Source organism: Dendronephthya gigantea, unplaced genomic scaffold (genome assembly GCF_004324835.1).
Source record: "Dendronephthya gigantea isolate DGI-Jeju-01 unplaced genomic scaffold, DenGig_1.0 000021F, whole genome shotgun sequence".
Classification (NCBI taxonomy): Eukaryota; Metazoa; Cnidaria; class Anthozoa; order Malacalcyonacea; family Nephtheidae; genus Dendronephthya; species Dendronephthya gigantea.
The window spans coordinates 620,908-646,356 of NW_021163031.1; the positions used below are offsets into that span (position 1 = coordinate 620,908).

The 25,449-nt window shown below is 36.4% G+C and overlaps 6 protein-coding genes across 9 annotated transcripts; 3 read left to right on the plus strand and 3 right to left on the minus strand.

The window, feature by feature from the left end:
- Positions 1-828: 828 nt before the first annotated feature.
- LOC114522018 (glutaredoxin-like) lies at positions 829-1,839 on the plus strand. The gene is made up of 2 exons (XM_028542618.1): positions 829-1,117; positions 1,550-1,839. The coding sequence occupies exons 1-2, from the start codon at positions 914-916 to the stop codon at positions 1,658-1,660; spliced, it is 315 nt and encodes a 104-aa protein (XP_028398419.1). The 5' UTR covers positions 829-913; the 3' UTR covers positions 1,661-1,839.
- A 112-nt stretch (positions 1,840-1,951) lies between these two features.
- Positions 1,952-3,890, minus strand: LOC114522016. Of its 2 annotated transcripts, XM_028542616.1 has the most exons (3): positions 3,768-3,890; positions 3,360-3,479; positions 1,952-3,044 (listed from the first exon to the last, which is right to left on the minus strand). In XM_028542616.1, the coding sequence occupies exon 3, from the start codon at positions 3,032-3,034 to the stop codon at positions 2,012-2,014; it is 1,023 nt and encodes a 340-aa protein (XP_028398417.1). In that variant the 5' UTR covers positions 3,035-3,044; positions 3,360-3,479; positions 3,768-3,890; the 3' UTR covers positions 1,952-2,011. The 2 variants fall into 2 exon arrangements, with proteins under 2 accessions (XP_028398417.1, XP_028398418.1); XM_028542617.1 differs by having other exon boundaries at positions 3,360-3,890.
- A 130-nt stretch (positions 3,891-4,020) lies between these two features.
- Positions 4,021-25,393, plus strand: LOC114521963 (Fanconi anemia group D2 protein-like). Of its 3 annotated transcripts, none has more exons than XM_028542543.1 (45): positions 4,021-4,162; positions 4,917-5,063; positions 5,146-5,213; positions 5,394-5,446; positions 5,588-5,638; positions 5,724-5,784; positions 5,868-5,926; positions 6,015-6,087; positions 6,309-6,433; positions 6,930-7,017; positions 7,288-7,392; positions 7,850-7,935; positions 8,016-8,115; positions 8,371-8,547; positions 8,835-8,969; positions 9,645-9,776; positions 10,021-10,125; positions 16,325-16,374; positions 16,620-16,679; positions 17,297-17,375; positions 17,457-17,576; positions 18,032-18,105; positions 18,183-18,284; positions 18,497-18,603; positions 18,701-18,819; positions 18,904-19,012; positions 19,102-19,207; positions 19,466-19,508; positions 19,600-19,715; positions 19,796-19,877; positions 20,045-20,155; positions 20,754-21,001; positions 21,219-21,332; positions 21,403-21,530; positions 21,724-21,823; positions 22,357-22,482; positions 22,564-22,663; positions 22,818-22,889; positions 22,979-23,017; positions 23,110-23,184; positions 23,258-23,332; positions 23,409-23,486; positions 24,087-24,242; positions 24,941-24,983; positions 25,104-25,393. In XM_028542543.1, exons 1-45 carry the CDS (start codon positions 4,114-4,116, stop codon positions 25,145-25,147), a joined length of 4,290 nt encoding a protein of 1,429 aa, XP_028398344.1. In that variant the 5' UTR covers positions 4,021-4,113; the 3' UTR covers positions 25,148-25,393. The 3 variants fall into 3 exon arrangements, with proteins under 3 accessions (XP_028398344.1, XP_028398345.1, XP_028398343.1); XM_028542544.1 differs by having other exon boundaries at positions 24,944-24,983; XM_028542542.1 differs by lacking the exons at positions 24,941-24,983; positions 25,104-25,393 and adding an exon at positions 24,575-24,850.
- Positions 10,224-11,927, minus strand: LOC114521968 (interferon-induced, double-stranded RNA-activated protein kinase-like). Its single transcript, XM_028542550.1, has one exon. The coding sequence runs from the start codon at positions 11,847-11,849 to the stop codon at positions 10,515-10,517; it is 1,335 nt and encodes a 444-aa protein (XP_028398351.1). The 5' UTR covers positions 11,850-11,927; the 3' UTR covers positions 10,224-10,514.
- LOC114521969 (eIF-2-alpha kinase GCN2-like) lies at positions 12,437-14,060 on the minus strand. Its single transcript, XM_028542551.1, has one exon. It carries the CDS (start codon positions 13,895-13,897, stop codon positions 12,713-12,715), a length of 1,185 nt encoding a protein of 394 aa, XP_028398352.1. The 5' UTR covers positions 13,898-14,060; the 3' UTR covers positions 12,437-12,712.
- Positions 14,117-15,916, plus strand: LOC114521967 (DNA damage response protein kinase DUN1-like). Its single transcript, XM_028542549.1, has one exon. The coding sequence runs from the start codon at positions 14,220-14,222 to the stop codon at positions 15,579-15,581; it is 1,362 nt and encodes a 453-aa protein (XP_028398350.1). The 5' UTR covers positions 14,117-14,219; the 3' UTR covers positions 15,582-15,916.
- Positions 25,394-25,449: the final 56 nt, after the last annotated feature.

Below are 25,449 nucleotides of genomic sequence, written 5' to 3' on the forward strand. Positions count from 1 at the left end.
GACAGTGATAAAAGAGTCCCTCTTTCGCAATGGTTCCTTGAAAAGAAAGGATTCTTTTTTCGTGTATTCAAGGTCACTTATAGAATGAAACGTCATGCTTATTACTTATTCCTTAGTCATATTGACTCATTCACATTGTTGATAGTTCCATAATTTATGCAAAAGCATATGCCTTCACTTTAAATGAGTTGTCCTTAAAAACAGGAAATTTGGAGAGGGTTTTTGGTCGATAACCCATAGTCTGTGCTTAGTCAAGCAGCGGCAGCACTCCTGATATAAACCACATTACAGTGATCACAAAATTAAGATTTAAAATTTTGTATTATTTTGTTCTGTTTCTTTTAATTTTATTTTTGACTGTCTTTTCATCATTATTAAAAAATCTTGAAAAAAGTTATAGAATTATATCCATGTACTGTACTAATATTTCTGAGAAATACTCTATGTTGATTCTAAAATCAGTAAAATTGCAAAGTTTGATTTTGAAATGTTGCAAAATGCATGTAAAGAACATGGCCTTGCAAAGGCCACAAGGTCTCTAAACTACAAATTAAATGTAAAAGAATTGTTGCCATTTTTAGTGTTTTTGGCCGCACTCAATACAAAAATGTACAAAATTTGCAAATACATTGTAAATAATTTCGGCTTTCGCAACCAAACTTTGGTATTTTTTTATTGAAAAAACACTTTTGGCAACTGTGTGACACAATTTCAACGATTTGAGGAATTGTACAAATATTTGAGGAATATTTAGGGCGTTTTAAGGAATTTTCAAACAATTTCTATTTAAATTTTGTGAGTTACATAAGTTAATCATTATATCAGCTGCTGTGCAAGCAACGGTTGCTGTGTTTTGCTGGAAACTGAAACAACTTGACTTTGTTTTAATTTGGCGGTGTTTGCAAAAAGCAAAATGAGCAAAAAAGAATGGGTAGAAACACAGATTAAGGGCAACAAAGTTGTTGTCTTCTCCAAGACATACTGTCCACACTGTAAATCTGTAAAGAAAATATTCTCAGATGTTGGTTTGAAGGATTTTTTGGTTATTGAGCTCGACACGAGAGATGATGGTGGCGAAATTCAAGATATATTGCTTGGTATTACTGGAGCAAAAACTGTAAGCTTATATTTAAACGTTCAGAAACCATGGAAGGCATATGTGCTGTAAAGTTTTAAGCTATTAATTTCTTACTTTGCTGCAGGCTGTATGTTTAGAACACCTGCAAGATGTTTTGATGTATACTGTAGTAAAATGACTGTGCATCTTGTATTTAATTGCCAGTCTTATTGACTTAGAATTGCACGACAGCAATGGTAAAAAAAAGGGTTATTCCGAATGGCATGAAGTGTTAGAATGTACCCTGAAATACGTTTGTCTTTGAGACAGGATCTCATGTTAGTGATGAGGTTAGGGTAATTCAAGGGATGGGAAAATAACCTGTCATTATGCTGCAAACAGAGATCCAAGATTAGTCAAACCATTTAGTTAAATACATTCATGTAGGTCCATTTGTGAACCCTTTATAAAACCTGGTACATTTGTTTATAGGTTCCTAGAGTGTTTATTGGTGGGGAATCTATTGGTGGCAGTTCAGATACCACAGCTCTCCAAAGTAAAGGGCAACTTGTGCCTAAACTGAAGTCTGCTGGAGCTCTTTAAACTATAACTAGTTTGACAAAAGTAGTTTAGCTAGAAAAAATATCAAGACAAACACATGAAAACAGCAGTTAGGAAGGCAATATTCATTCATTGCATTTAGCATCATCTAGTGATTATAAACATTCAAATTCTACAATATCTATTTCCTAGACATCTATGGTATGTAAACTTTCTAAGTAAAATGTGACTATAAATATACAGTAGATGATTAAAATAGTACAGACTAATAATTAAAAAGAATTTTTGTCTGTATTTTTATGAATGTGGTCATTTTACAATGAAGGTATTTTTTAAGATCCCTTATTAGCTCAAAGCTATTAAAATTTTGCACCATGTAACATTTTAAAGGATTTAATCCTTCCATATTGACACAGGTAATAAATCATCATCACTAAAGTCCAAATCCCCCCAGTTTTTTGGCAAATCTAGTGGACTAAGCAGAGACATAGATTCGTCAAAACTACTATTTGACACAGTTTTCTTTAATTTTACTGTAATTTTAGGCTTTTCATTTTTTGGTGTAGAATTAGAAGTTTCAGCTTGTGATTGTGTTTGTGAAGTGTCTGTTTTGTTTATTGTGTCTTGTTCTTGCACGTCATTTAAAATGTCTTTGTCTGTCTCAGGATTTGTTGTGTGAGTCGGGACAATGTTGCCCTCAGTGCTTTCTCCTTGATTTTGTTCCTTAGTTGCTTCTTGTATATCAACTTCATCCAGCATATATTCTAGTGATTTTTCCTCATTTGTACTTGGATCACCTTTAGTATGCTGCAACAACTCTTTATTCCCTTTAGTTGCCTCCTGACACTGGTCATTTCCAGTACAATCCACATTATTCCCACACTCAGTGTGAGCATTGCTGATCTCCATTTCTTTATTTAGACTGACGTCAGGTTTTGTGGTCACACTCTGCTTACTTATGGTTTTAATTCGTTCTCGGATGCTTGTTCGACATTTACTCTTGAGTGAAATTTGTCCAGGCAAATGTTCGATCAGATGATCAGAATGATATCTAGATTCAAAAAACTTAGCTTTTGAAGGTTGATGACTCATCTCCAAGAGCCTTTGTCCTCTTCCTTTTGTTGTTTTTTTGTGGTAACCTAACTGAACTCCATCCATCATAGTTCTATTTTGGTTTGTGTCAATATTACCTTCACTTGATTTCACCTTTGGGCTAGTCTTATCAGATTTTTTCTCTGATGCTGCATTTAATGCTAATTTCTTATCTTGCTCAATTTCATGAAAGCGTTCTTCTCTTTTCTTGTTCTCTTCTCGTATCCGACGGATTTTTTCATCCAGATCCCCATCCTTCACAGGTTTTGTCACAGCTGGGCTGTCTCGCTTTATTATGTTTAGTCTCTGTCGCACCATCTGCATGCTCAAGTTTCTAAAATAATAATATTTTAAGAGTTTAGTCCAAAAAAACGGAGCATGTTTTTGATGGACTTTATGGCACATATGGAGAACACAATACATTTGAAATCATAAACCTTGGAGAGTTATTTTTGTTGTTTTACATTCTTATTGCATACACTTATGAGTTATGATATTCCTAATAATCATAAACTGGAATTCAATATAGCATGGGTAAAAAATTACGGGAATCCCCCCGAATATGAAATCTACAACGAGAATGAAGTCAATGAACCAGGGGGTCTTCATTCCTATAGTTTTGATAAAGAAGTAAAATATACTATTTTACCTGATTAAAAATGTGTTTATTTTTCCCCCTTAATAAAAAAGTCAGTAGGCCAAAGGTCTTTTGAAGACTGGATTTTCGACACCGACTGCGTGTGTATATATTTCAGCAAGAATCTGACAGCTACACATGAAAAGGAAAGACAGTATCAAAGTTCGTTTACACGCATTCTAAATAACTTTTAATTGCTTACTCGTTATTGTTCGTCACAATTTCTAATGATGTTTAGAACGTGAGCGTTTTGTTTGATTGCTAATAAAAATCATTATCCTCATCCTCAAGATTAGTCAAGAACAATTTAGGATTGCGCCAAAACAATAGAATGCAAAGTCGTCAAAATGCAGAAAATTGTTCTAATTGAAATGAGAACACGTCTAAAATTCAAAACAAAATAAATATATTCTGACTTACCAACGTATTTAGGAAATACATTTTCTAACACAGACAATAATTAAGTGTAAAAAGTATGCAATCGGAGTCAAATTTCTGATAGCTTCCTGAGAAAAACAACAGTACAAAAACACACAATAGATGGCGACAAAATTCAAAAATTTACTGTCATTACTCATTACTTCCGACTTGGCCGACAGTTTTCGACAATGTACGATCCGTTAACGACAGTATACGAGGATATTGGCGGGAAATTAGAAAGAAAATGGCGGCAATTTGCAATGTTGTAATGAAATAAATGAATTTTAATATTTGATATGAGAGTTGTATTTTTGGTAATTTTCGTTCGTGCATATGTTTGACAATAATGTTAAAGTCAAGGAAAAGAATTTCCAATTCAGACAAGATAAACCCAAGTTAGTTGCCATACTTCTATCCATTGATTGATTTATTTGATTTGATTCACTAGACATAAAATATTAATAATCCATTTTAACAATTCAGGAGTCAGGACACACCACTGGGACACACTGATAATTACACGCGTAAAAACGATCAGGTTGATGCAATATTGATATGAACAGGATGGAGCAATGTTGTGCTGACCACATTGTTCAGAGTTGTTATCAACATTGAACAATATTGTTACACCCGATTCAGTTTCAACAATATTGTTCAATGTTGTTGACAAGTGTGAACAATAATGGCAGCACAACATTGTTGCATGCTGATAAACTGCAGACTCAGAGTTTTTAGTTGTGTAATTAAACTATTCAAGTTGCCGCAAAAGCAAAAATGACATTTTCATCCGAACCTAACCATCTAGTCGTAAAACATCAAGCGTGTAGCATATCTATAAATAGATGGAGAGTCAGTTTAGTACTTTAATTGTGGCCATGTCTGCCATTTCCAAACAAAACTTATTTGTCAATGGATGGTATAAATACCTTGGAGGAGAGATATGGGAGTTCCATTATTCAACTAGTGTGAACATCAAGATTACTGAAAACAATTAGACTTGCCTGCAAATTTGAACCTGACATTAATTGAAATTGTTGTCAATTCTATTCCATCACCAACACTAGTTTGTCATGATCTGGATGTGTCTACATCAGTAGGTCAAACAACTTGACTTATTTTCATTCATCATGTACATTACTTAACATACAGCTTCAAGCAACAAGAAACGAAAGAATGGAAAAGAAAATGATGTATCTAGGAATGATCACAATAACAAAGTGTTGCAATCTACATTTGGTAAACTAGTGACTAAAGCTGGTATAATTCTTAGCATAGGAGAAGCACCACATAAAATAAGTAAGTCCTTGATGTTATTATATTGAAGTACTGAAGTAGTCAAAATCTGATTGATAAAAATGAATGTTGATTATCTTTTTAGAATTAGATCAGACAATATTTCAGAGAAATTTATCAAATGGATTAAAAAGACATCAGAATTATCCTCAGGTATTTAGATTCATTTGGTTGCAAAGCAATGAAATTTATTATGAGTTTTATACTAGCTTTCTCTAATACCAATATGTTGGTTGATCAACAAAATCCATGTTGATATTTTAACTAATACAATTTGCCTCATATGATGTGATTAAGATTGGTCATATCATTTAATGTCCTGTCAATTAATAGGTTCTGGATGAATTCATTGAAGGTTTAACAAGCTATTTTGAAGAACCAGAGAGGTAAAAAACTTTATGTCATTAGGTACAGTTTTCTTGCAGTAATCAACATATACTTACAGTGATACATTGATATATAGGAATTTCTGTACACCTTAATGTTTATTACCCATAAAATAATTTCTGTAACACTTACTTTCCAAGGTTCTGTGTATCCTTGTTGCCAACATCAACTTCTGAAAATGTTGAAGAAAGGTATTTGCCGGAATATACATACCTTGACCAACACATCTTTTTTGTTCTACTGTGTATTAAATACATCACATGCTGAAATTTTCAGTACCCGTGGCCCAGTTCAAGACAGTTTGATGAGAATATTCCTAGGAGTTGAAATGCTACAGGTGTATACTAATTACAGTTTTCTCATATGAAGGTGATAAGGAATACTAAACCTAAATCATAAATTATTTTATCCATATTATAGCCATTAATTGCCAATGTTCTGTTGGAGAAAATCCCAGAGTTTTCTGATGATAGCAGCAGGTAAAATAGTTTTTGAAAACTAGTTAAGTTTACTAGATGCTCTCGTGGAAAACATTGTTATTCATTTTAGAATTATTATGTTTTGTAGAGTTTCAGAGCATGACATACCAAGATTGGTTATTAATCAATTTAAATGGTTGGATAAAATTTCCCATCCAAAGGTGCTTTAACTTTATTACTTTGTATAGATCGACCATTTTATTTGCATGTGAGTGGCAGCTACTAGCTAACTAGCTGAGTAAAATGGTTGGGATAATATTTTGACACTACAAGTATTAAGTTTTATTAGGGTCATTATACTGTATTATGTAGTTGTATGTATGAAGTATTTCAAGAGAATATTAGACTAAACGAAATACATCATTATACATCATTATTCCAGGATTTGAGTGGCAAATTATTGGAAATCATCAGTATCTCAAGTGTGTCAATACAACGTGAAATTATTACTGCTATTCCAGAAATCCTTGACGACAACGAACATGTGGAAATTGCCAGAGAATTAATGTAAACTAATATTTTTACCCATGACTATTACTCTCTAAAGTCAAGCATGAAGCATCCTAATATTTTCAGTAGCCCTCGTTTTCTGGCAACGGAGTTGGGGCCTCACCCAATTTTTTTAGTTTTTCTAAGCTTATTTTTCTCAAAAACCTGTGCCTGCTCCTTTTGACTCCTTTTAAGGCACTAAAAATTGCGCAATTTTCAGTAAAACCTAGGATAGTAGAACATTCTCGTTGCCGGAGAGAAAATGATTCGTTGATTTGCGTTAACCAAGCTAACTGGTTAACCAAGCATGACCTGAAGTCTAGAATCTCACGTGTAAATCTTGTCAAGCACACATTCATGTTTATCCGATTCCGTCATCTTCTTGAACTTGAGTATTCTTCCAATGTAAAAACTGGACAGAAATTTGTGGTGCGGGTCCCAGCATAGTTTCCTGTATGATATATAACAATTAGTAGCATGAAAAGTAAGTGAGAACTTGTTGTTCAATTATTAGAGACATAATGAAAGAGAATTCACAGTTGACATTGGCAATACTGGACACTCTCACTAATCTCAATTTGAAAACTGATCTACTTTCTGAGGTACAGTCAGTCACAAGAGTCCGATTCATTGATAGTGATTAGCAAAAACACGTCGTTCCTCTCTTTTAATAATCTGGTCTCTTTAATAATCTAGTGTCTTTTTAGGTTGCATTTAATACGTATATTTTTCGCCTAAAATTTGTCCGGTCGAATTTGCAATCAGTACAGCAATTAACCATAGGGGGAACAACTGGAATTTGGTCGGGAAACTCACTGCCGGTCGCTATTTCAGGTTCTGAGTCAGTTGTCTTGATACCTTTCCTTTCTCAGGTGCGAGAATCTGTAATCAATATGTTATCCTCAACAGAAATGGATGATCTTCCCGTGGTCGTGAAGTTTATTTTACAATCAGTTGCAGACAACGAAGCTTTTGAGGTGATATTTTTGTTGATACTGTACTTCTCTCAAAGAAATGAAGAGAATGAACCCAGAGTCTTTGAACATTTCTGTGAACACCTCCTTCACGTCACGGTGATGATCACCCGGACTTGAGTCAGATCCTAGGTTTCCCACGATTTTTGCTGCATGCGCGGTATCAAGCATCATACATGATGAAAAACATGATTCCTATTATAGTGGACATTTACAAATATTTTGAGGGTAGGAAGGTGGGCAAGGACTGTAGTACAAGTAGCCGAATAGTGCATCCCCAAGGAAAATCTGCAACCTCGCGGTCCTCGCCTCCAGATGACCATGGATCCCCCAGATAATAGTAATATCCTTCGTTAGTAATACTGATTGTCTACTGTAAGTGAGGTCAGCTGGTGCGAACGTGTGATATGTAAATCATTTCTCCACAAAGATTTTAATGTCGTTTCTCTGTCCACTGCAGGCGATAACTGAACTACGCAATAATCTGGAGTTTAGTTGTTCCCTGATTCCGTCGGCTACCTCAACTCCATCGCACGTTAGAAAAAGGTAATTTAATTTATATCAGAATAAGATTGATTACCCTTGTTCATGCGTTCACAAGAAATGCATGTTTTTTCTCTCCCAAGTTCTGATAGACGCAACTCAAAAGATGGCGTTTTACTGACCTTGGATGCTATTAAAGCCAGTATCAGATTTCGAAAGTCTATAGCTGACGGTTGGTTGAAGGTAAGCTGTCTTATGCTAACCCTTATCGTTAAGGTGGAGGCAACATTTCATTATTTTGTAATAATATTCTAGTAATTTTGCTTGGTGATATCAATATAAGTGAATTAGCTTGCAGGTCATACACCATGCACGTAAGTATTTAATACTAGAAAGGTTTCAGTCCGTTAATCCGGCCCTTTGGCTTTACCCATTGCACTGATTTATATATTTTTCTGGTTTGAACCGAGACCGAGTATTTAATATTTGTTGTTGTAGACCTTGGACAATGTAAAAAATTCATCGGAGCATTTGGTGATAGATATTTTCGTCGCTCTCATTCTTTATGCTGTGACCAGCAAGAGAAAACTTGTTGAAAGTTTGCTACGGAACAAAATCCGCAGCGGTTGTTTTACTGAAGATATTCTGGGCAAGGCATTCAAGTTTTTTGGACAGGTTTGCGACATCGTCTCTTACATCCTATAAACAGGTTTTAAAGAAAGTTTGAATGAAGGATAAGCGTAGTTTTCACTTCTCCTGGCAAGGAGAATACTTCGTCATTTTTTGTTGATTTTTTTGACAGTCCTCAAAAAGACTGAGAGTAATTCTGCCGCGCGTGAATTTCTTGCTGTGAACAACTGCTCTCAGACTCAGACATGCACTACATGTATTACGCATTGACCACAGATGCCAGTTATGAAATGCTTTGAAGTAACGTATCGTATATGTTCCCTATTTTTTAGGTTCTACGAGAATATTTCGAAAATCTTTTGATCATTTCTGAAGTACTTCTTCGATCTCCTGATTCCATTGTTTCTTCTTACGCGAGAGCCATTTACGTTCAAGCTTTTCTCTCTTTTGATCTGTACTGCAAACAGGTAGATAGAATAGCATTCAAGCTAGTTTTATAAAATAGGGGACGGTAAGGATTATTGGGGAGCTTTGAGGGTGACTACGAGTACAAAATTCGTCATTTTCGCGCTAAATTATCTTTTCTTTTGTCGTATTCCTCGAGCTTTTTAGTAAGAAATTCTCGACACCTGGCCTGCCGGTTGTTAAAAAGTCGGTTAGTTTTAACCCTGGGTTAAGGCAAATCTTTACATTAATTTTTTCAACCGCTTGTTTTCTGGACCGATTGTAGTCATATTTTCTAAAGTTTTAGAATCAACAGTGGTTCAGAAGCGCATAAGCCAAAGCAGCGCAGTAAAATTTAACCCAGGGTTAGCGCCGACCTAGCTTTAAACATTAACCGGCCCATGAACGTTTATGTTTAACTGCTACACTTTTTACATAATGGCGTGGACAACCCCCCGTCCCATTCATGGTCTGGCCATGTTTCGCTAAACAATCACATGCTTGGCGCGAAAGTAAAATAAAATTGGTAGTCCATGCTGAAGATCACATTTGTCGTGGGAAGATCTTCATGTCTCTAGTTTTACTATAAAACAAGATCTTTATATTGAGGAGAAAACGTTTCTGATGTTGGTCGACGTGGAAGAAGACATCAGTCACATCACGACCAAGTATTTCTAAATGTGTATTTTTGTTTGTAGGAAGTCGTTGGTGCCTTGGTCACTCATGTTGGTAGTGGTTTTCCCAATGAAGCAGATCCATCTCTCGATGTTTTGAGTGATTTAGTTGAACACCATCCGTCTCATATGTCCTCGTTTGCAATCTTTCTCAAAGTAAGTGGAAATGGCATTTTCTCTTCTCACAGGCTTCGCAGGCTGTTCTTGATCTAAAATCAGTTTTACAGTACTATGTTTGGTTTTGCGGAAACAAAGTGCCTGTATGCTCTTAGTCAAAATGAGTGTTTTCTCTCTGCCTTCTTTAACAAGGGAAAGAGATGGCGCGCTGAAGGTACCATGCAATGCATGGGTGGAGAATGCTTTCATTCTGATACTTGCGTTTTTCCGAATCTTTCTTCAGGGTATACTGGATTATTTGGACAACCTGAGTATCGGCCAAACTCGCAAGTTATTTCAGATGTTGAGTTCTTTGGCTTTTCATAATGATGATGGCAGTATGATACAGGTAGGATTATTTATTGTTTGAAACATGAATAATATATATGAAAGCGTATAATATTATAATAAATGATATAATAGATGCATGAAAAAACTATGCATGTGTAAAGTATTAAAATTAATAAGCAAGTTACATTAAAATAGTTTACAAGTTACAACAAACTGTAAAATCACAAAACAGATATGAATATGAAATTGGAAACCAATTAATAATTTAAAAGAATTCAAATTTTATTATGTAGCCTATCGGCAGTTCATTTGGTCATTTCAACCTTCCTGTCCTCAAATATATTGACCAAATCCTGACCAAAGCTCATTTATATTGGAGTATAAGAATATAACAATCTCATCTTCAATCATGCAATATTCTTTGTATCTAAAACAAACTTCGTTCTATCATTCGGTAGACACCATAGTCGTATCTCCAGAGTTGTTTTGACTTGTTTCATTGCTGTTTTCTTGAATATTCTCTCTTTGTTCAACTACCATCACGATCTCATAATGTTTATCTGCTGCGTCCTGGAAATTATTCTTGACGTCTTCATCATCTTTGATAATGATAAGCATATCTTCATTATTGATCTTGCGCTTGATAAAAAGAGCTTGTTGGTCGGCTTTCACGTTAGTATTTCGTTCAACTTCTGCTCTTATTGCGGATAATGTGAGTTCTTTTATAACGCAGAAATGAACATGCTCTTCATTTTCTACTCTTGCAATGAACGTGATCTTCGATGCCTGACTGCAGTCAATTGCAGGTGAAATAACCATGGCTTCGTTCCCGTCAGGTAAATCATTTGCTTCTTGAGAAGACATGAAGTTCCTAGCGTCATGGGCACTGAAGCGTGCTTTTGGATTTTCTTGAATTAACCCTAATATGAGACGGCTTAATATTTCGTCGCTCTTGTGATGTAAACATTCTCTTATGTCACGACGGCCTTGTCTTAGCTCTTCGATCTCTGACTTCAATTTTGACTGATCATCTGATTTCAGTGGAAAACAGCTGATGAAGTACAGCACGACTCCTGCACTATACATGTCGACTTTGAAATCATAATTATTAGTGGCAAGCTCCGGTGCCATGTACGCACAATTCGAGAATAAATAAAATTGCGTTAGTTCCTCATTCTCATGGCCGATTTCTCCCGTAGGCAAAACTTTTAATTTAATTTTAAGATCCATATTCCTAGCAAGTCCAAAGTCAGCGATCTTGACATGAATATCAGTTATTTGTTGTGGGTTTGGATTAACAATGAGAATATTACCTGGGTGAATATCGCGATGCACCCAATACATTGAGTGAATGAAAACAAGGCCATTTAAAATTTGATGAAATACATGTCGATGAAAGAGCGAATCTTGGATAAATTTCATGCCATTCTCGTGTTTAGAGACGAAAGTTCGTAAGTTAAACGAACAGAGTTCCATTTGAATACACAGTCGATAACCTCCATCGCTAACGCGTAAAAGCCAACTTTTGAAATACTTGATAACATTTGAGCCAGATGTATTTGACAGTTTCATTTTTGTAAGTAGTTTTAATTCTCGTTCTTGATACTTTTGTTTGCCCTCATCGCCATACGGAAGGACTTTGATAGCATAAGTTTTCTCATCCTCCGTACACTTGGCTTTGTAGACGTCACCAAAGGCACCCATTCCAAGCAAACCGTCAATCGTATATTTAAGCTCTAAAGCTTTTCCAACTTTATCATATTCCACCGTCTCGTTAGTCATAATTTCTATCTTTTAAATAGGTATTATACGTTCAAAATGTGATGAAACTTAGTTGTAAGCAAATACCCGGCAGGTTGTTGTTGCGTAATTATTTATTCATGGTATTTCCGCGAAAGAAAACAGGAAGTCAATCAATTCCAAACACAATTGTTCATTATATATCATAGTGTGTTTTATTATAATAGTATGCAGGTTTGACCATGCACTGACATATTGCGTTTATGGCCATGGTTGATTTGTTAACCAGATACTGTGGCCTTATCCTGTAAATTGATTTGTTAATCAGCGCTGGTTCGATGTCAAACCTGTATGTCACAACTGAACATAAAATTTATAATTAATTTGCTCCCCTTGTCTCTCCTGGCAAAAGGCAAGGGGGCAGCTGTCTCTAATAGCAGTGGAGGTACTAAAATTTGTACCTCACTACTACAAAATATACTTTATTATTTGATATTTGACTACCGTGAGGAATTAATATTTAATAAATAAAGCTTCGTTTTCACTAAACCTATAATTTATCGGAAGCGGCTAAAACGGGTGTCCTTGAGTAAAATAATTATTTAAACCTCTTTAAAGTGTTTAAAGACTTTAAATAATAATTTAATTTAATTCATAAAGGAGTGCTTGTAGAACTGACAGTTCAAGATGTGGTTCACAAACTGATTATTGAGCCTAACCCTAACTAACATATTCCTTACATCCAACAAGTAGCGCTTGTAAGTTTTTGACACGTTTTGTTGCGTGGGTATGTATCTCTTATGGATAGAGAGACATCATTTTTATTGCAGAAAATTCACCGTCATCTCGGGTCATTGCTTTCGAAGGCTATAGCCGTGTCGTGTTACATTAAGTAAGATCTTAATTTATAGAGGCTGTTTTTTCCCGTCTGATTCAATAATCATCACTTTCTCCCCTTTGGTTTCAGCACTAAGAAACATCTCACGAGCAACTTCATCCGACGTTATTGCCACCAATCTCTCTTTGTTTTGAATAGTCATCTCTTGTTGTAGAACTTGTGCATCAGCTTTAATGCCTATGTTAGGATTATTTTGTATTGTAGCTTTTATACTTGATAAGGTATCACCATCAGACGAGCATCTATGCCAAGTTTCCTCCCCATATTTCTTTACGAGAAACTTCTTCACTGCAGCTTGTCCACGACGCAGACATGCTAAGGCTTTAGATGCAGTCGGTCGTTCTTCTGGGTTTTCATGTAGTAGTTGCGTGATCAAGTTGTTAAATATTTGGTCTCCCTTATGGTATAAATGCTCAATATGGCGTTCATTTCTTCGCAATGCTTTAATTTCTTCATCCACCTGACTCCTATTCGGGATATATCGTTTGAGTAGATAAAAGACTATTCCAGAACTGTAAATGTCTACTTTGAAGTCGTATTCTTCGCTCGACTGTTCAGGCGCCCTGAACAGTTCGTTCCCTACTCCTGCAGATAGTTTCCCGAATGTTGGGACTACGGTCAGCGAGTTTGCTGACATCTTGAAGTCAGTTTCAATGTACCTGGCTAGTCCAAAATCTGCAATTTTGACATTAATATCACTAATTCCCTGTGGATTGTGGTTTGCTATGAGAATATTGCCGATATGAATATCTCGATGTACCCAGTAGATTGAGTGGATCGCGTCCAAACCATTCAAAATCTGTGGGAAAACGTGCTGATAAAGTGTTGGAGCTTCACTTTTGATAATTTCAGCGCCACCCATGTTGTTAAAATAGATGAAATCTCCCAAATTCACCGAGCACAGCTCCATTTGAATACACATTTGCCTTCCACTACCCACATTCATTATCCAGCTCTTAAAATATTTGATAACATTACGCTCCGACAGTTCCAATTTTGTAAGCAATTCTAATTCTCGTTTGTGATATTTCGTGCCTCCTTCTGTAGACAAAGGCATTATTTTTATTGCGTAAAATTTGCCATCTTCTTCTGACTGTGCTTTCCATACTTCGCCAAACGCACCTCTTCCCAGTATATGAATTTTGTTAAATCTGCATTGAGCAGGTGCATTTTGATCGTGAGACAGTTCCATATTTTCTTCTACCGTATGAGTTGTGTTTGATTAAGACTTCTTATAACAGCACTTGACAAATAACAAACAATTTCCTGAAAGTTCTTCTCTGTTTCGCCGAACTGTGGGAAGCGAAGCGTTAATTGGTGTTGTGTTGTTAAATTCTCGTGATTCATAATTAATTAGTTTCCAGGTAGGCACCCTAGATCATACTATATTGTTACAGTCACATGACGACGCTTTATCTGCGTGTGGTGAAATATATCAAGAATGGTTTGTTGTGTTTGTGTACTTTCGTTATTCGATACATATATTTTGAGCATTATTTCTGAGATATAAGACGATGAATACTCCGGCAACAGAGTATACAAACTTTGTGAAACTCCGAGATGCCTTATCACATCAACACAACTTCCAGTTGTTAGGGAAAGGTCATATTGGCGAAGGTGTCTATGGTCGTGTTTATGAGGCGAAGTGTAAAGAGGAAGGGGAACATAAAGAAAAATCGTTTGCTATAAAAATTTTGGATTATGTTGAAAGCGAAGGAAGTAAGAAGAAAATATATCAGGAACGGGAGATTGAAATCTTGATACGATTGGAGCTGTCTGAAGACTCAAATATCATCAAGTATTTCAATTGTTGGAAAATGCAGGTTGGTTATGAACAGAAACTTTGTATTCAAATGGAATTGTGTTCCACAGACTTATCAAGTTTCGTCTATGACAACAAAATGGGTGGACCAAAAATTATCCAAGCTCAAGGTCGGCCACGATTTTATGAGCATGTATTCCGACAAATTTTGATTGGTTTGGTTGTTATGAAAAGAAGTGGCTGGGTTCATCGCGACATTCATCCCGGTAATATCCTCATAGCACTTCCAAATCCAACACAAATCCGCGATATTCATGTCAAAATAAGTGATTTTGGACAAGCACGATACCTCGGTATGAAAATAAAATTTTCGCCGTCCACGTGGTTAGTGGACCCGACATTTGAGAACGTTACGCCAAAGAACATTGGTTTATATAGCGCTCCTGAGCTCGAAAAAAACAATTATGATTTCAAAGTAGACCTTTACAGCGCCGGAATGGTTTTGTATTACATCAGTCGTTACCTCGAAGATAAAAAGGCTTTGTTTGATGAGTTAGAGGACCTAAGAAATGACAATCTTGACGTCCATAAATGTATACATCACAAGGATGACATACATTTGAGCCAGCTCATTAAAGATCTTCTTCAAAAGGACCCGAAAAAACGGCCAAGTGCTCAGAAAGCTTTGAAGAGCTATATGTTTTCTACAGAAGTGACAGATTCAACTGACGCTTCCCCTGAGTCACTGGGGAGTTATTTAAGTGATTCTCGTCATGCAGTGCAAATGAATTTCATTGCAAGAAAAGAGAACGAACAGGCTGGACGTCTGTGCGTTTTAAAGCAGCTCAATTTATCCGCATTAAAAGCAGAAGTTGAACGTCGCACCGGGGTCAGAGCATGTCAGCAAGTTCTTCAACGACACTTTGTGATGAGGAATGGTAAAGAGATACCCCTGAAGATAGATGATGACGAAGACGTCCGATTAATTTACACTCACTTTGTGGAAGGTCGTGACATCCTGATAGATGTGATCGAGAATAAAGTTACTCAAGGTAGCAACGGACTAACTGCACGAAGCAGTCCAGAAGACGTAAATATGGTGTCAGTATCATGATAGTTGGTAGTTGGATAAAATTCATTTCGCATTTGAACACAATAAGTTATTCCATGTGCACTGTTTTTTAATCATATAATAATTCAGGAGAATATGAGAGATCGAGAGCGTAACACATTGTAGTTGACGTGATCCAAACATTTCTAGCACCATGCACAGTTAGCACAGGTCGTACTCGTCCTAGATAGGTTTTTCTGGCGTTGTAAACGAAATTGTAACCAATGATGTAAATATACCATTTTATCTGTGTAATAATTTATCAGGCTTATTTCGTATTTTGGTGTTAGTTAATACCACTTTTTTCTATCATAACCGTCGATAAATATATATAGACAAAGACGATGTTTTTTTCTGTTGTATTTTTCCTTCAAATCGTCTGGGTAATCACTAATCAGTTTAATGTCTGAAACATCACTTTAAGGGGAAGGATAACATGTTTGTGCAACCAGATATAATAATCTCAGTTATTCCTATTCATGAAAATGTTTATCAACCTCAGTCTAGGTATTGTAGAGTTTATGAAACCAGTATTTTATTTTCATACAAATCCGGTCATGAATGATAACAATGCTAGCTAATAGACTTTCTGACAAAGACGTCAAACGTGGATGTCTGATGCTACACGAAGTTTGATTTGTTGCACCAGGAAAACTAACGAGCCAATCAAACTTTGTGTAATATCAGGCTCTCCACGTTTGACGTTATCATGATAAACGTCTATTGCAAATGCGATGTTTTTTTAGGATGATCTTCATATGGTTATCAGAAAACAACTTTCCAGCAACTCAGTGAAGTACGTAATAATTTTATTCGTTTTTTAAAGTCATTTAAGACAGACGGTTGTGAATCATTTATCGTTCGCAAAAAGTGTTGCCATGACATTAATAAATGTTTCATACACACTAAAATTTTGAAAAACAGTATCCGGCAAACCACTTTAAACCTACATAATTTCGCAGAGTTAACGTAATCTTGGCCACGGCACTGCTTACCACTGCTCTCATTTAATTTGAACGCTATATGTTGTTTCGTTTTAAGGTATAAACGAATTGGTATCATTGGTGCTTTAATGATCGTTCAAAGTATGGCAAAACCTAGGTTAGTTCTGGCGTCAAAGTATCAGGGGCCGCCGCGCCGGCTTTAGGAAGGTCGGATTACGCTATCCACCAGACAGTGGGTTTTTCAAAATTGCCCGTTTTTTGGCACAATTCGAATTAAACCTTTCCATTCCTGAAGTAATGTTTCTGTTTATTCATTGTTCGATCAATATCTACAATTTTATACTTTTTCATTCATTTTTGCACTGGTTGAATTGAAATCAGCTATCCGTGGTGGATAGCGCATTAGCGTGGCGTAGCCAGCCTGACGATTTAGTCATGCTATGCAACTTTTATGTTATTATCATTATTCATTTTTTTAGAAATTCATTGTTTTAACAATGAATGAACACCAAAATATTATCATAGCATGACTAAATTGTCGGGCTAGCTACGCCACTGGCGCTATGCAGCCTTCGTACAACCGGAATGCAACTCAGGTCCACCAGTTGTAATCGAACCTACTCCTTTGCGATTTAGCCGAGCCCAAGAGTAGTACGTTTCTTGCGGAAGTAGGCTAGAAATATGTTCGGTTTCTGCTGGCTCATATTATCTTGTGAATTATTTGATTGTGGGATTGTTAAAATCAGAAAACTATCTCGTCTTGAATTCTTGCAGCTCTGGTGAAGAAGAGACAGGCCTGGATTCGACGAGTCAGTCACAGCCAATAAGTATGATAAATGAGAAACAGAAACAGGCAAGTATGAAGTGAAATATGAGAGTCATTTGTAGTATAGGAGCAGCAGTAAGTTTATTCTTCAAGATTTTTCTTCTGCAGGTTGTCAATTTGTTAGACTTAGTTCGCAATAGCATCACTCGGGTGCCAGAGGCTGTCGCATTGTTCTACGATGAGTTGGCGAACGTTATCGAGAAGCGACAGTTGGATACAAAAACTGAGGTAACACGTTTGTTTACGATGACTATGACTACTGTGGTGACACGTAATGGTACTTCTGTCATTGTATGGTAATTACTGAGTGACACCTGATGGTACTGATTTCTGCCACTTGTATGGTGATTACTGTGATGACATCTGATGGTACTAATGTCACTACCACACAGCGTGATTACTGTGGTAACATCTGATGGTACTAATGTCACTTGTATGGTGATTACTTTGGTGACATCTGATGGTACTGATGTCGCTACCACACAATGTAATTACTGTGATGACATCTGATGGTACTAATGTCACTACCACACAATGTGATTACTGTGGTGACATCTGATGGTACTAATGGCACTTGTATGGTGATTACTTTGGTGAAAACTGTCTCTTGATAGTTTTGATGTATTGCTATGGCGATTATAGTTCTAAGGCATTCTCTGACTGCCACCTCGTTTTCTCCTCAGGCTTGGATCAGTGAGACAGTTGTTAGCGATTTCCAAGATGACTTTTTGATCGACGTGGAAACAGAATTTCCTGAGTAATATTAATCGTATATCTGTATTCAAGGGGGGTGCAAACCAACACTCTCTAAATATTTTACATTTATAAACACAGGAGTGCACTTCCCATTGATTTTGTTGGGGCTTTGGACGATGCTGAAGAAGGCTGTATTGCTTTTAATTTGGTTTCATTGTTAATAAACCATTCTGACAAAAGGTAACCTCGTTATCTTCTTCCATGTACCTACAAGACAGAGTATACTATATAGTGGGAGCCCAGGTTCAAGGTCGAGAGCCTGGGCAATAGATAGACTATGTCATGGGAAAAATATCACATGTTCTTCCCATGGTAACTGTAGAACGATCATCTTGCCGTGCACATTTCTACACATTCATTTCATCGGGCTGCTTTCACTCCATCTTTTGTAGTTCCCAAACAGTTGCTCCTGTTTGCTCGGCGCCTCATTTCCGTCTTCTTCGAGTCTGTGAACAGAATCGTAACAAAGGAAAGCTTGAAGGAATCGATGCCTTGTTAGGTATGAATGGAAACACATTATAATTTCTCATAAAAGATTACATGATATTGTTCCAGTTCACATATATCGATACTTATGTTGTTATGCTTAAACAAAGGCTGCCCGGTGGTGATGTTTAAAATGGAGGAGATCCTTTTAACGTTCAATAAACAGAGTATTCAAGATCGTGAACTTGTTTGTAGTTCATTATTTTACTGCTTGAACTGGTATAGAGAGGTAGGTAACTTATACGAATTTATACAACTATATAACCATGCAATAGAAGTGTTTGGTTAACCAGTTCCATCGCCATCGTTTTAGTTGGTCAATGCTTTCTCGACGGAAACAGATCCGGAGATGAAGGGAAAAACATTAAATCGTGTCAAAACAATTGTCATTTTACAAGATTGGTTGGATCAATGTTTGAAAGGTTATATTAGTACTTCTTTATTTATGCTGAAGATAAACACGAGATAAATAATTTTATTTATAATTCGTTCCTCTTCATTTGTTTTGAAGATACTCCAAACTTCGTACCACCGCTGGTTCACTTTGACACAGAGGAAAACGCGTGGAAGAATTCTGCTCTTCCCAGGACCAGTGCCAAAAGAACGCGAACGGGAAAGTAAGTATGTTATCTTCATCTTTTCTCCAGCACTGAAACAGAAGCGTGCTGCTGCATGTGAAATGATGAGAGACATAAGATTATTCTCCACGATCAATTATATGCAATTGCATTCTGGCAAAAAGGAACGAGTGCTGATGCCAAGGTCTTGGGCATTTGCTAATGACAAAGTTTGAAACCTGATGTTTGCACTCGTGTTTATTCGATCATTCGTATATCACAGCATCCTATACGACCATTGATAAATTTCCTATTTAGAAATAAACACAAGGAAAATGAACATGACAAGACCATTGACGAGGTAAATGACAAATTGCCAAGTTGTTTTAAAACTGTATTAAAAAAACAACTAATACTATTGTTGCTTTCTCTCCCGCCATGAAAACATCCAGTACATGGAGAAAGACACTTCCAGTAAAGACGACGTTACGGTAATTGAAGAAAAGAAGGAAAAAAGAAGTTCAATGTCCGGCATTTTTCATTCTTCCAAATATCGTGCTTGTTTCAGGTACAGTAGAGTTAGATATTGAACAGGAGAGTATTTGACGAATTCTCATGTCATATTTATACCGATTATTTTAATTTCAGAGAGTTGGATCTAAATGTTTTTGAGATTCTGAAATGTGGGTTGGTCTCCAAAGCCGTTCTTGATTCAAATATGAATACGGAGGTAGAAATTGTTCACAGTATTAATGAGTTCTGGGTTGTTCACGATTGGTGTTAGGAATGCGATAATTGCGATTGTCAAATGATACGACATAAAGAAGAGACAATTTTTAATGATGTGTCAAATGTAAGAATTTGTGTTTAATATATATATGAACCATTTATATTCAGAAAAAAGAAATTTTGCAGTTACAAGCACCAGAACTATATTTCCTACTGGATGATCTCGCTAAGAAACTGGAATACTCTCTTTCGTCTTCTGTCAAAGCAGGTTTCTCAAAGGTACATAACAACAGTTAATTCGCCTCATTTGATTTATTTTCGTATAAGGGAAATATTTGGAAAACAGCCTAATTTGCATTGTTTTTTGAGCACATCAAGTCGATGCATTACCTGATACTGAACCTGCTACTAATTAACTTTTTATTCGGTCATGTAATTTTTCATATTTTCGTTCATACCAATTATACACTTGTACGAATTGTACGAAACCTCGAGAAGTTTTTTTTTAATATTTTAGACAATTGATATTTAACAATTATTCGCCGAAGACTTGGAGATTATCGGGGAAAGTCGAGGTAAATATTCCCCGATAATCACCGAGGCTAGGGCGAATAATTGTTTTAGTATTTTTGCACAAGTGAATTGACACAAAAACTGCATTTATTCGCTTATCTCTTTGTAAGAAACGTCCACAAAACGGCTAGCCGCCATTTTGAAATTGAGCATAATACCAGCATAATACGTCAAATTTCACGAATCAGAATGTAGGATTTGTTATATTCACTTGTGCAAAAATACTAAAAACTTTTATTGTTGAATTGTATTGTCCTGAGAAGCAATTGACTTACTTCAACATTTCATTATTATCATACTACAGCTTCACCAAGATAAACAAATCGGTTTTTCACATCTCGCGCAAAAGACTGTCGAAGAAATTGTTGTGTACGTTCTTGAGCTGTTGCCTGAACTCTGTCAACATTTGGAAACAACGAGTGCGTTCTTTCAGGACTTGTTTGAAGCTAATGACGGCGTGATGGATGGACCAGGAAGTGATACGGACGAAGCAAAAATAATGGCGTCATGTTTTGAACGTCTGTTTTTTTGCATGGCTCAATTTTTCTCATGGTAAACTCAACTAATTTTGATTAAAGTCTGCTATAGTTCTAAACTGTTGAATATCTTTCGAGGTCTCATATCTTCCATTTCTATTTGGGCAATATATGCAGAGATCATCTCCAATGTTTCGTCAAATGTCGAGGGAATAAACCTAACTACGAATTTGAGAGTTGTTGGTATGAACCAGCGATACAATAATTAACACAACTGTCTTCAATTTCTGCAGGTCTGGTTTTAATAATGCGTGCAACAAAAGTCATCTCAAAAAGGCATTTGTGATATTGAGCTCAAGAACGAAAATTTCAAAGAAATCACAACCTGGCTTTCAGGAACTTGCAAGGTAAATAAACATTGAATTATTTATTATTTTATCAATCAATCAATTAATTTATTGATTGCTTCCTATCCAGTCAAGCCTTCCGGTACTTCGAGCAGTTCTCCTCCACTCTTCCATCAATTACGACTGCTGTGACTTTGGTCAAACTCCTAACCGCCGTGAAAAGTAAAATTGACAACGAAACTAATTGCCTGTCAGTATGTAAGTGTGATTTATTTGGTTATGTGCACTGAATCATACGGGATCGACTATACGCCTCAGTTGCTTCTAAAGCTTGCATGTCGACCCCTTATATGGTGATACATATCGTCCAGCTAAACTTACTTCCTCTTTCATCCATTCCCTCTTTCTTTCGTTTCCGTTTTTTTTCTTGCATGTCCATGCTATTTTCCAGCTTCTATATGTGGCGATCTTCTCAAACGGGAATGGGTGCAGCCTGATGGACAGAGAGAACAAGGATCAAAATTCAATGAAAATCTTCAATTTTTACTGAAGTACGTTTTAAACATCTTAACATTCTAACAAGGTTTTAACAACCTGGTTCCCAGGGCCTTTTATTTTGATTCTGGGTTGGGGTTGATGGTTTTAACCTTCCAGCTATTCACAGTTGTAATGTAACCAGGAAAGGGGTAAGGTCTAAGGAAAATTTTCCATTACGTTCTCTTTGCCAAGGAAAACTCTAACGTTGAAACGCGTCACGCCGCCACGCCCCGCGCGCATGCATGGGCAGATTTTTTCAAAGTACGCTTCGCTGGCGCGGTGCGCGACTAAAGAGAACGTAATGGAAGACAGTCTTTTGGGTTACAACTGCGTATTTGCATGTTGTCGTTGAAATGTGCACGGCGAGAACATATCTCGTTGTTTTATAAATGTTACTGCACGAATTATATTTGAGGCTTGTATATTATTAGGTCTGCTGCCTGTTTTCATATATTTTGATCTGTGACCCTAACCCCTGAAATTCCCATGCACCGACTGGAATAATTGAACTGGAATATTCAGTAATATCTTTGGTTTTTTATCACAGACGTCATATTCTCCAAGCAAAAGATCCTTCAGCAGCTATTGAAAGTATTACAACTTGTGCTATTCCTGAACTCTTGGATGAGAAGAGTGTTTGCACTGCCTCGACAACGATGCCTACTTTAACACGGTATAAGTTTTAACGGATTACGCCTTTTGGCTAGTATTTGTGTCTACCTTTGCCTCATTTTTCATTTTTTATTATCTCTAGACCGTCGTTTCCCGCATATTACAAAACATTGCTTGATTGTCTTGTTTCGTGTTTCAAGAATTCATTGTCAGCACCGATGAAACGGTCTGATTCAATAGAGGTTGGTTTATCAAATATTTAATACTGCTATCCAGTTTGAATACAGAAAATACTTTAGAATTTGCATGACTCTACCTTTAGGTATAAATGCTAGCTGAAATAAATAAAAATTATTGAGCCCTAGTTTTTACTGTCGTGCATTGCTATTTCTGCAGATGAAAGCAGAGAGACTCGTAGTCATCAATGTCACTGTCAGACTGTTTCATGTTTTGGTCAATCTTGTCAAGGTAAATGTAAACGTTTGTTTTTTATTCCCAGTTTGTCAGTTTGAAGTGCATGAAAATGATAAAACAAGGTGCGTGTATATCTCTTGCAGGCTTTTGAACACAGAAATGTATTAGGGGCCGCTCTGAAGGTAAACTTTTTTTTAACTGGAAGGTTTTAACTAAACTGTTTCGTACAACTGTCATATTGAATATTAATTATTGTTCATCTTTCTTATTTTAGTATGGACGTCTTTTTGTTGAGGCATTTGTGAGTCTTGGTATGCCAGCGTTAGACGATATGCTTCGCACAAACAAGGTTTGTTGGACAATTTTGTCAATTGACTTTAGTTTTCCATTAACCGCTCGATCGTCCAATGATGCATTCCCAGGATGATATTCATGGCTTATTGAAAGTGTTTCAACAAAGTACAAGAAGTTTACAGCACTTTTGCGGTCATTCAAAGGTGAACCTACATTCAATTTTTTAAATCGGTCGCCAAGTTAGTTGATATACATTTCCAGAAATTTGTTTTTTAACAGGTGACTAAAGACATCTCATTGACAAATCACGTTCCAGGCCTCAAAAAATCTCTGGAAACTTTTGTATTCCGAGTGAAGGTATTATGCTGGACACGTTTTTTCTTTATCAACCAATCTTTTTATTATGTGGAATAAGATTCCACTTTTGTCGAAAATTGTTAATGTTCCATGCATGTTTAATGTTTATAAGTTCTTTTTTGCGTGAAACACTGCCACAAGTCTACCTCTTGCACGTACCGTCCTAGTTTAATATATTGCAGATAGTATAGATACTAAAACATTGTAAGCAAATCGTGGGTCAAAATGAGATTATTAATCTCGATTATGATTGGCTAAAAACCTACAGATAATTCTCAATGTCTTGCCACCTACACGACATTGAAAATTATCTGTAGGTGACGTAATTTTTTGCCGCTAGTTTGTTGTCAATAATGGCGCAGGTTTCCTCTCTAAAAAGGAAATACATAATAAAACAATTATTGAATTCGGTTTTCGCATGTTATCGAGAATTATTAAGCCGAAGTTTGGGTTATTCGCCGAAGCGAAGCTGAGGCGGATAATGCAAACTGAACTCAACCTCAACACTCAACCTCATCCAATAATTGTTAATCGTCATGTAAAGGTATTATTAACATATTATTAGTCGCTTGTTACTCATTTCCTTTATCTCATATGCAGGCGATGTTAGCGGTGAACCAGTGTCACGAAGCATTCTGGATCGGTAATCTTAAGAATCGTGATCTACGAGGTCAGGAAATCGTATCCCAGCAGTCAATAGGAGATCGAGAGGAGGAACCCGAGGAGACTGAGATCGAGGATGACGACGAGGATAAAGTAAGAAATCTAGGCGCGCTTTCTTTTATACGGTAAAACCGGTCAGACTGGTCCTGCATGTTTTATTTCAGTACAGACAGATTACTGGTATTTTAGAGTGTTTCAAGAGATCTGTATTCAAGTATATCGTTATTTACATCTGACTAGCACGGGAAATAAAGTTTCGCCAGTCTGACTATTTTGGCCGTTTAAAAGAAAGCGCCCTAGAAATTGATTTCTGAGTCATTGGCAAAAAATTCTAACTCCTCTTTTCATGTCGCCAATGTAAATGTACATTTAGAGAAGATACGTTATCAATGGTTCAATATAGACAGTACTTCTTTGTTTTTAAGTCCCAGTTTGGGGCACTCCAATGTGGCTGTTATTCGTGTCATTCACCAGTAGCAGATGTGAAGTCCTTTGTTCAATTCTCTCTGCACTGCATGATTGGAAAAACTCTATGGTAAAATAATACACTCTGCAATGCTTCTCTTAAGAGTAGAAGCCGCAAGTCAATTAATGTGTGCGAGGCTTCCAAGCTAAATATCCGTGTATCCTGTAAGCAGAAATATCCTCAGGAACATTTCCTGTGGTTGTTTGAATATAAACCACTTGAGGGACTCCTCATAACTTCGACTTTGCAATATATTTAATGTTGTTTCACTTATGTTGTTTTACTAAAAACCTTTTTACACACTTAAAAACGTTTCGTATTTCAGCAGAGCAATGATGATGAAGAAAGTATCGTCAGCGTTGATAGAGGTACGGTTCTGGTATTTTTTAACCAGTACTGATTTAAATTGTCTATTACTGTCAATTATTAGATTATGATGTCGCTTATTGGATTGTTTCCAAGTTGTCATTTTACATTTTATTAACCAGCCGATCAAGATGAAGACGACGAATCGTGTAGTGAAAGTTTTTAAACGAAAAGGAAATTAAAAGTGGGATAAATATGTACATTTTGTTTTAGAGGTCTCACAAGGTCCGTGTGTGGTGTAATTGTATAAATATAAAATTATAGATTATTTTAGGTGTCGAGCCGGTAACATCAGTGCTTACAACTAGTTAATTCATTAAGTACAGCAATTACGCTGCAATTAATAAAGATCCTGAATGCTCAGATCTTCTTTGCTAACCTGTTTCACTCTAATTTTGCCTGTCATTATGCAACACAGTGATTGAAATAAGCCAAATATAAGCTTTTCCTGTTTTATTAAAAATCCTC

Bases quoted from the DNA above. Each gene is read 5' to 3' on its own strand.
- LOC114521968 (XM_028542550.1), bottom strand. From the start codon at position 11,849: ATGACTAACGAGACGGTGGAATATGATAAAGTTGGAAAAGCTTTAGAG.
- LOC114521969 (XM_028542551.1), bottom strand. From the start codon at position 13,897: ATGGAACTGTCTCACGATCAAAATGCACCTGCTCAATGCAGATTTAAC.
- LOC114521963 (XM_028542542.1), top strand. From the start codon at position 4,114: ATGTTAAAGTCAAGGAAAAGAATTTCCAATTCAGACAAGATAAACCCA. The intron at 17,577-18,031 runs GTAACACGTTTG...TTTTCTCCTCAG, and splicing joins AGTTGGATACAAAAACTGAG to GCTTGGATCAGTGAGACAGT. The intron at 21,531-21,723 runs GTAAGTGTGATT...GCTATTTTCCAG, and splicing joins AACTAATTGCCTGTCAGTAT to CTTCTATATGTGGCGATCTT.
- LOC114522016 (XM_028542616.1), bottom strand. From the start codon at position 3,034: ATGCAGATGGTGCGACAGAGACTAAACATAATAAAGCGAGACAGCCCA.
- LOC114522018 (XM_028542618.1), top strand. From the start codon at position 914: ATGAGCAAAAAAGAATGGGTAGAAACACAGATTAAGGGCAACAAAGTT. The intron at 1,118-1,549 runs GTAAGCTTATAT...ATTTGTTTATAG, and splicing joins GTATTACTGGAGCAAAAACT to GTTCCTAGAGTGTTTATTGG.
- LOC114521967 (XM_028542549.1), top strand. From the start codon at position 14,220: ATGAATACTCCGGCAACAGAGTATACAAACTTTGTGAAACTCCGAGAT.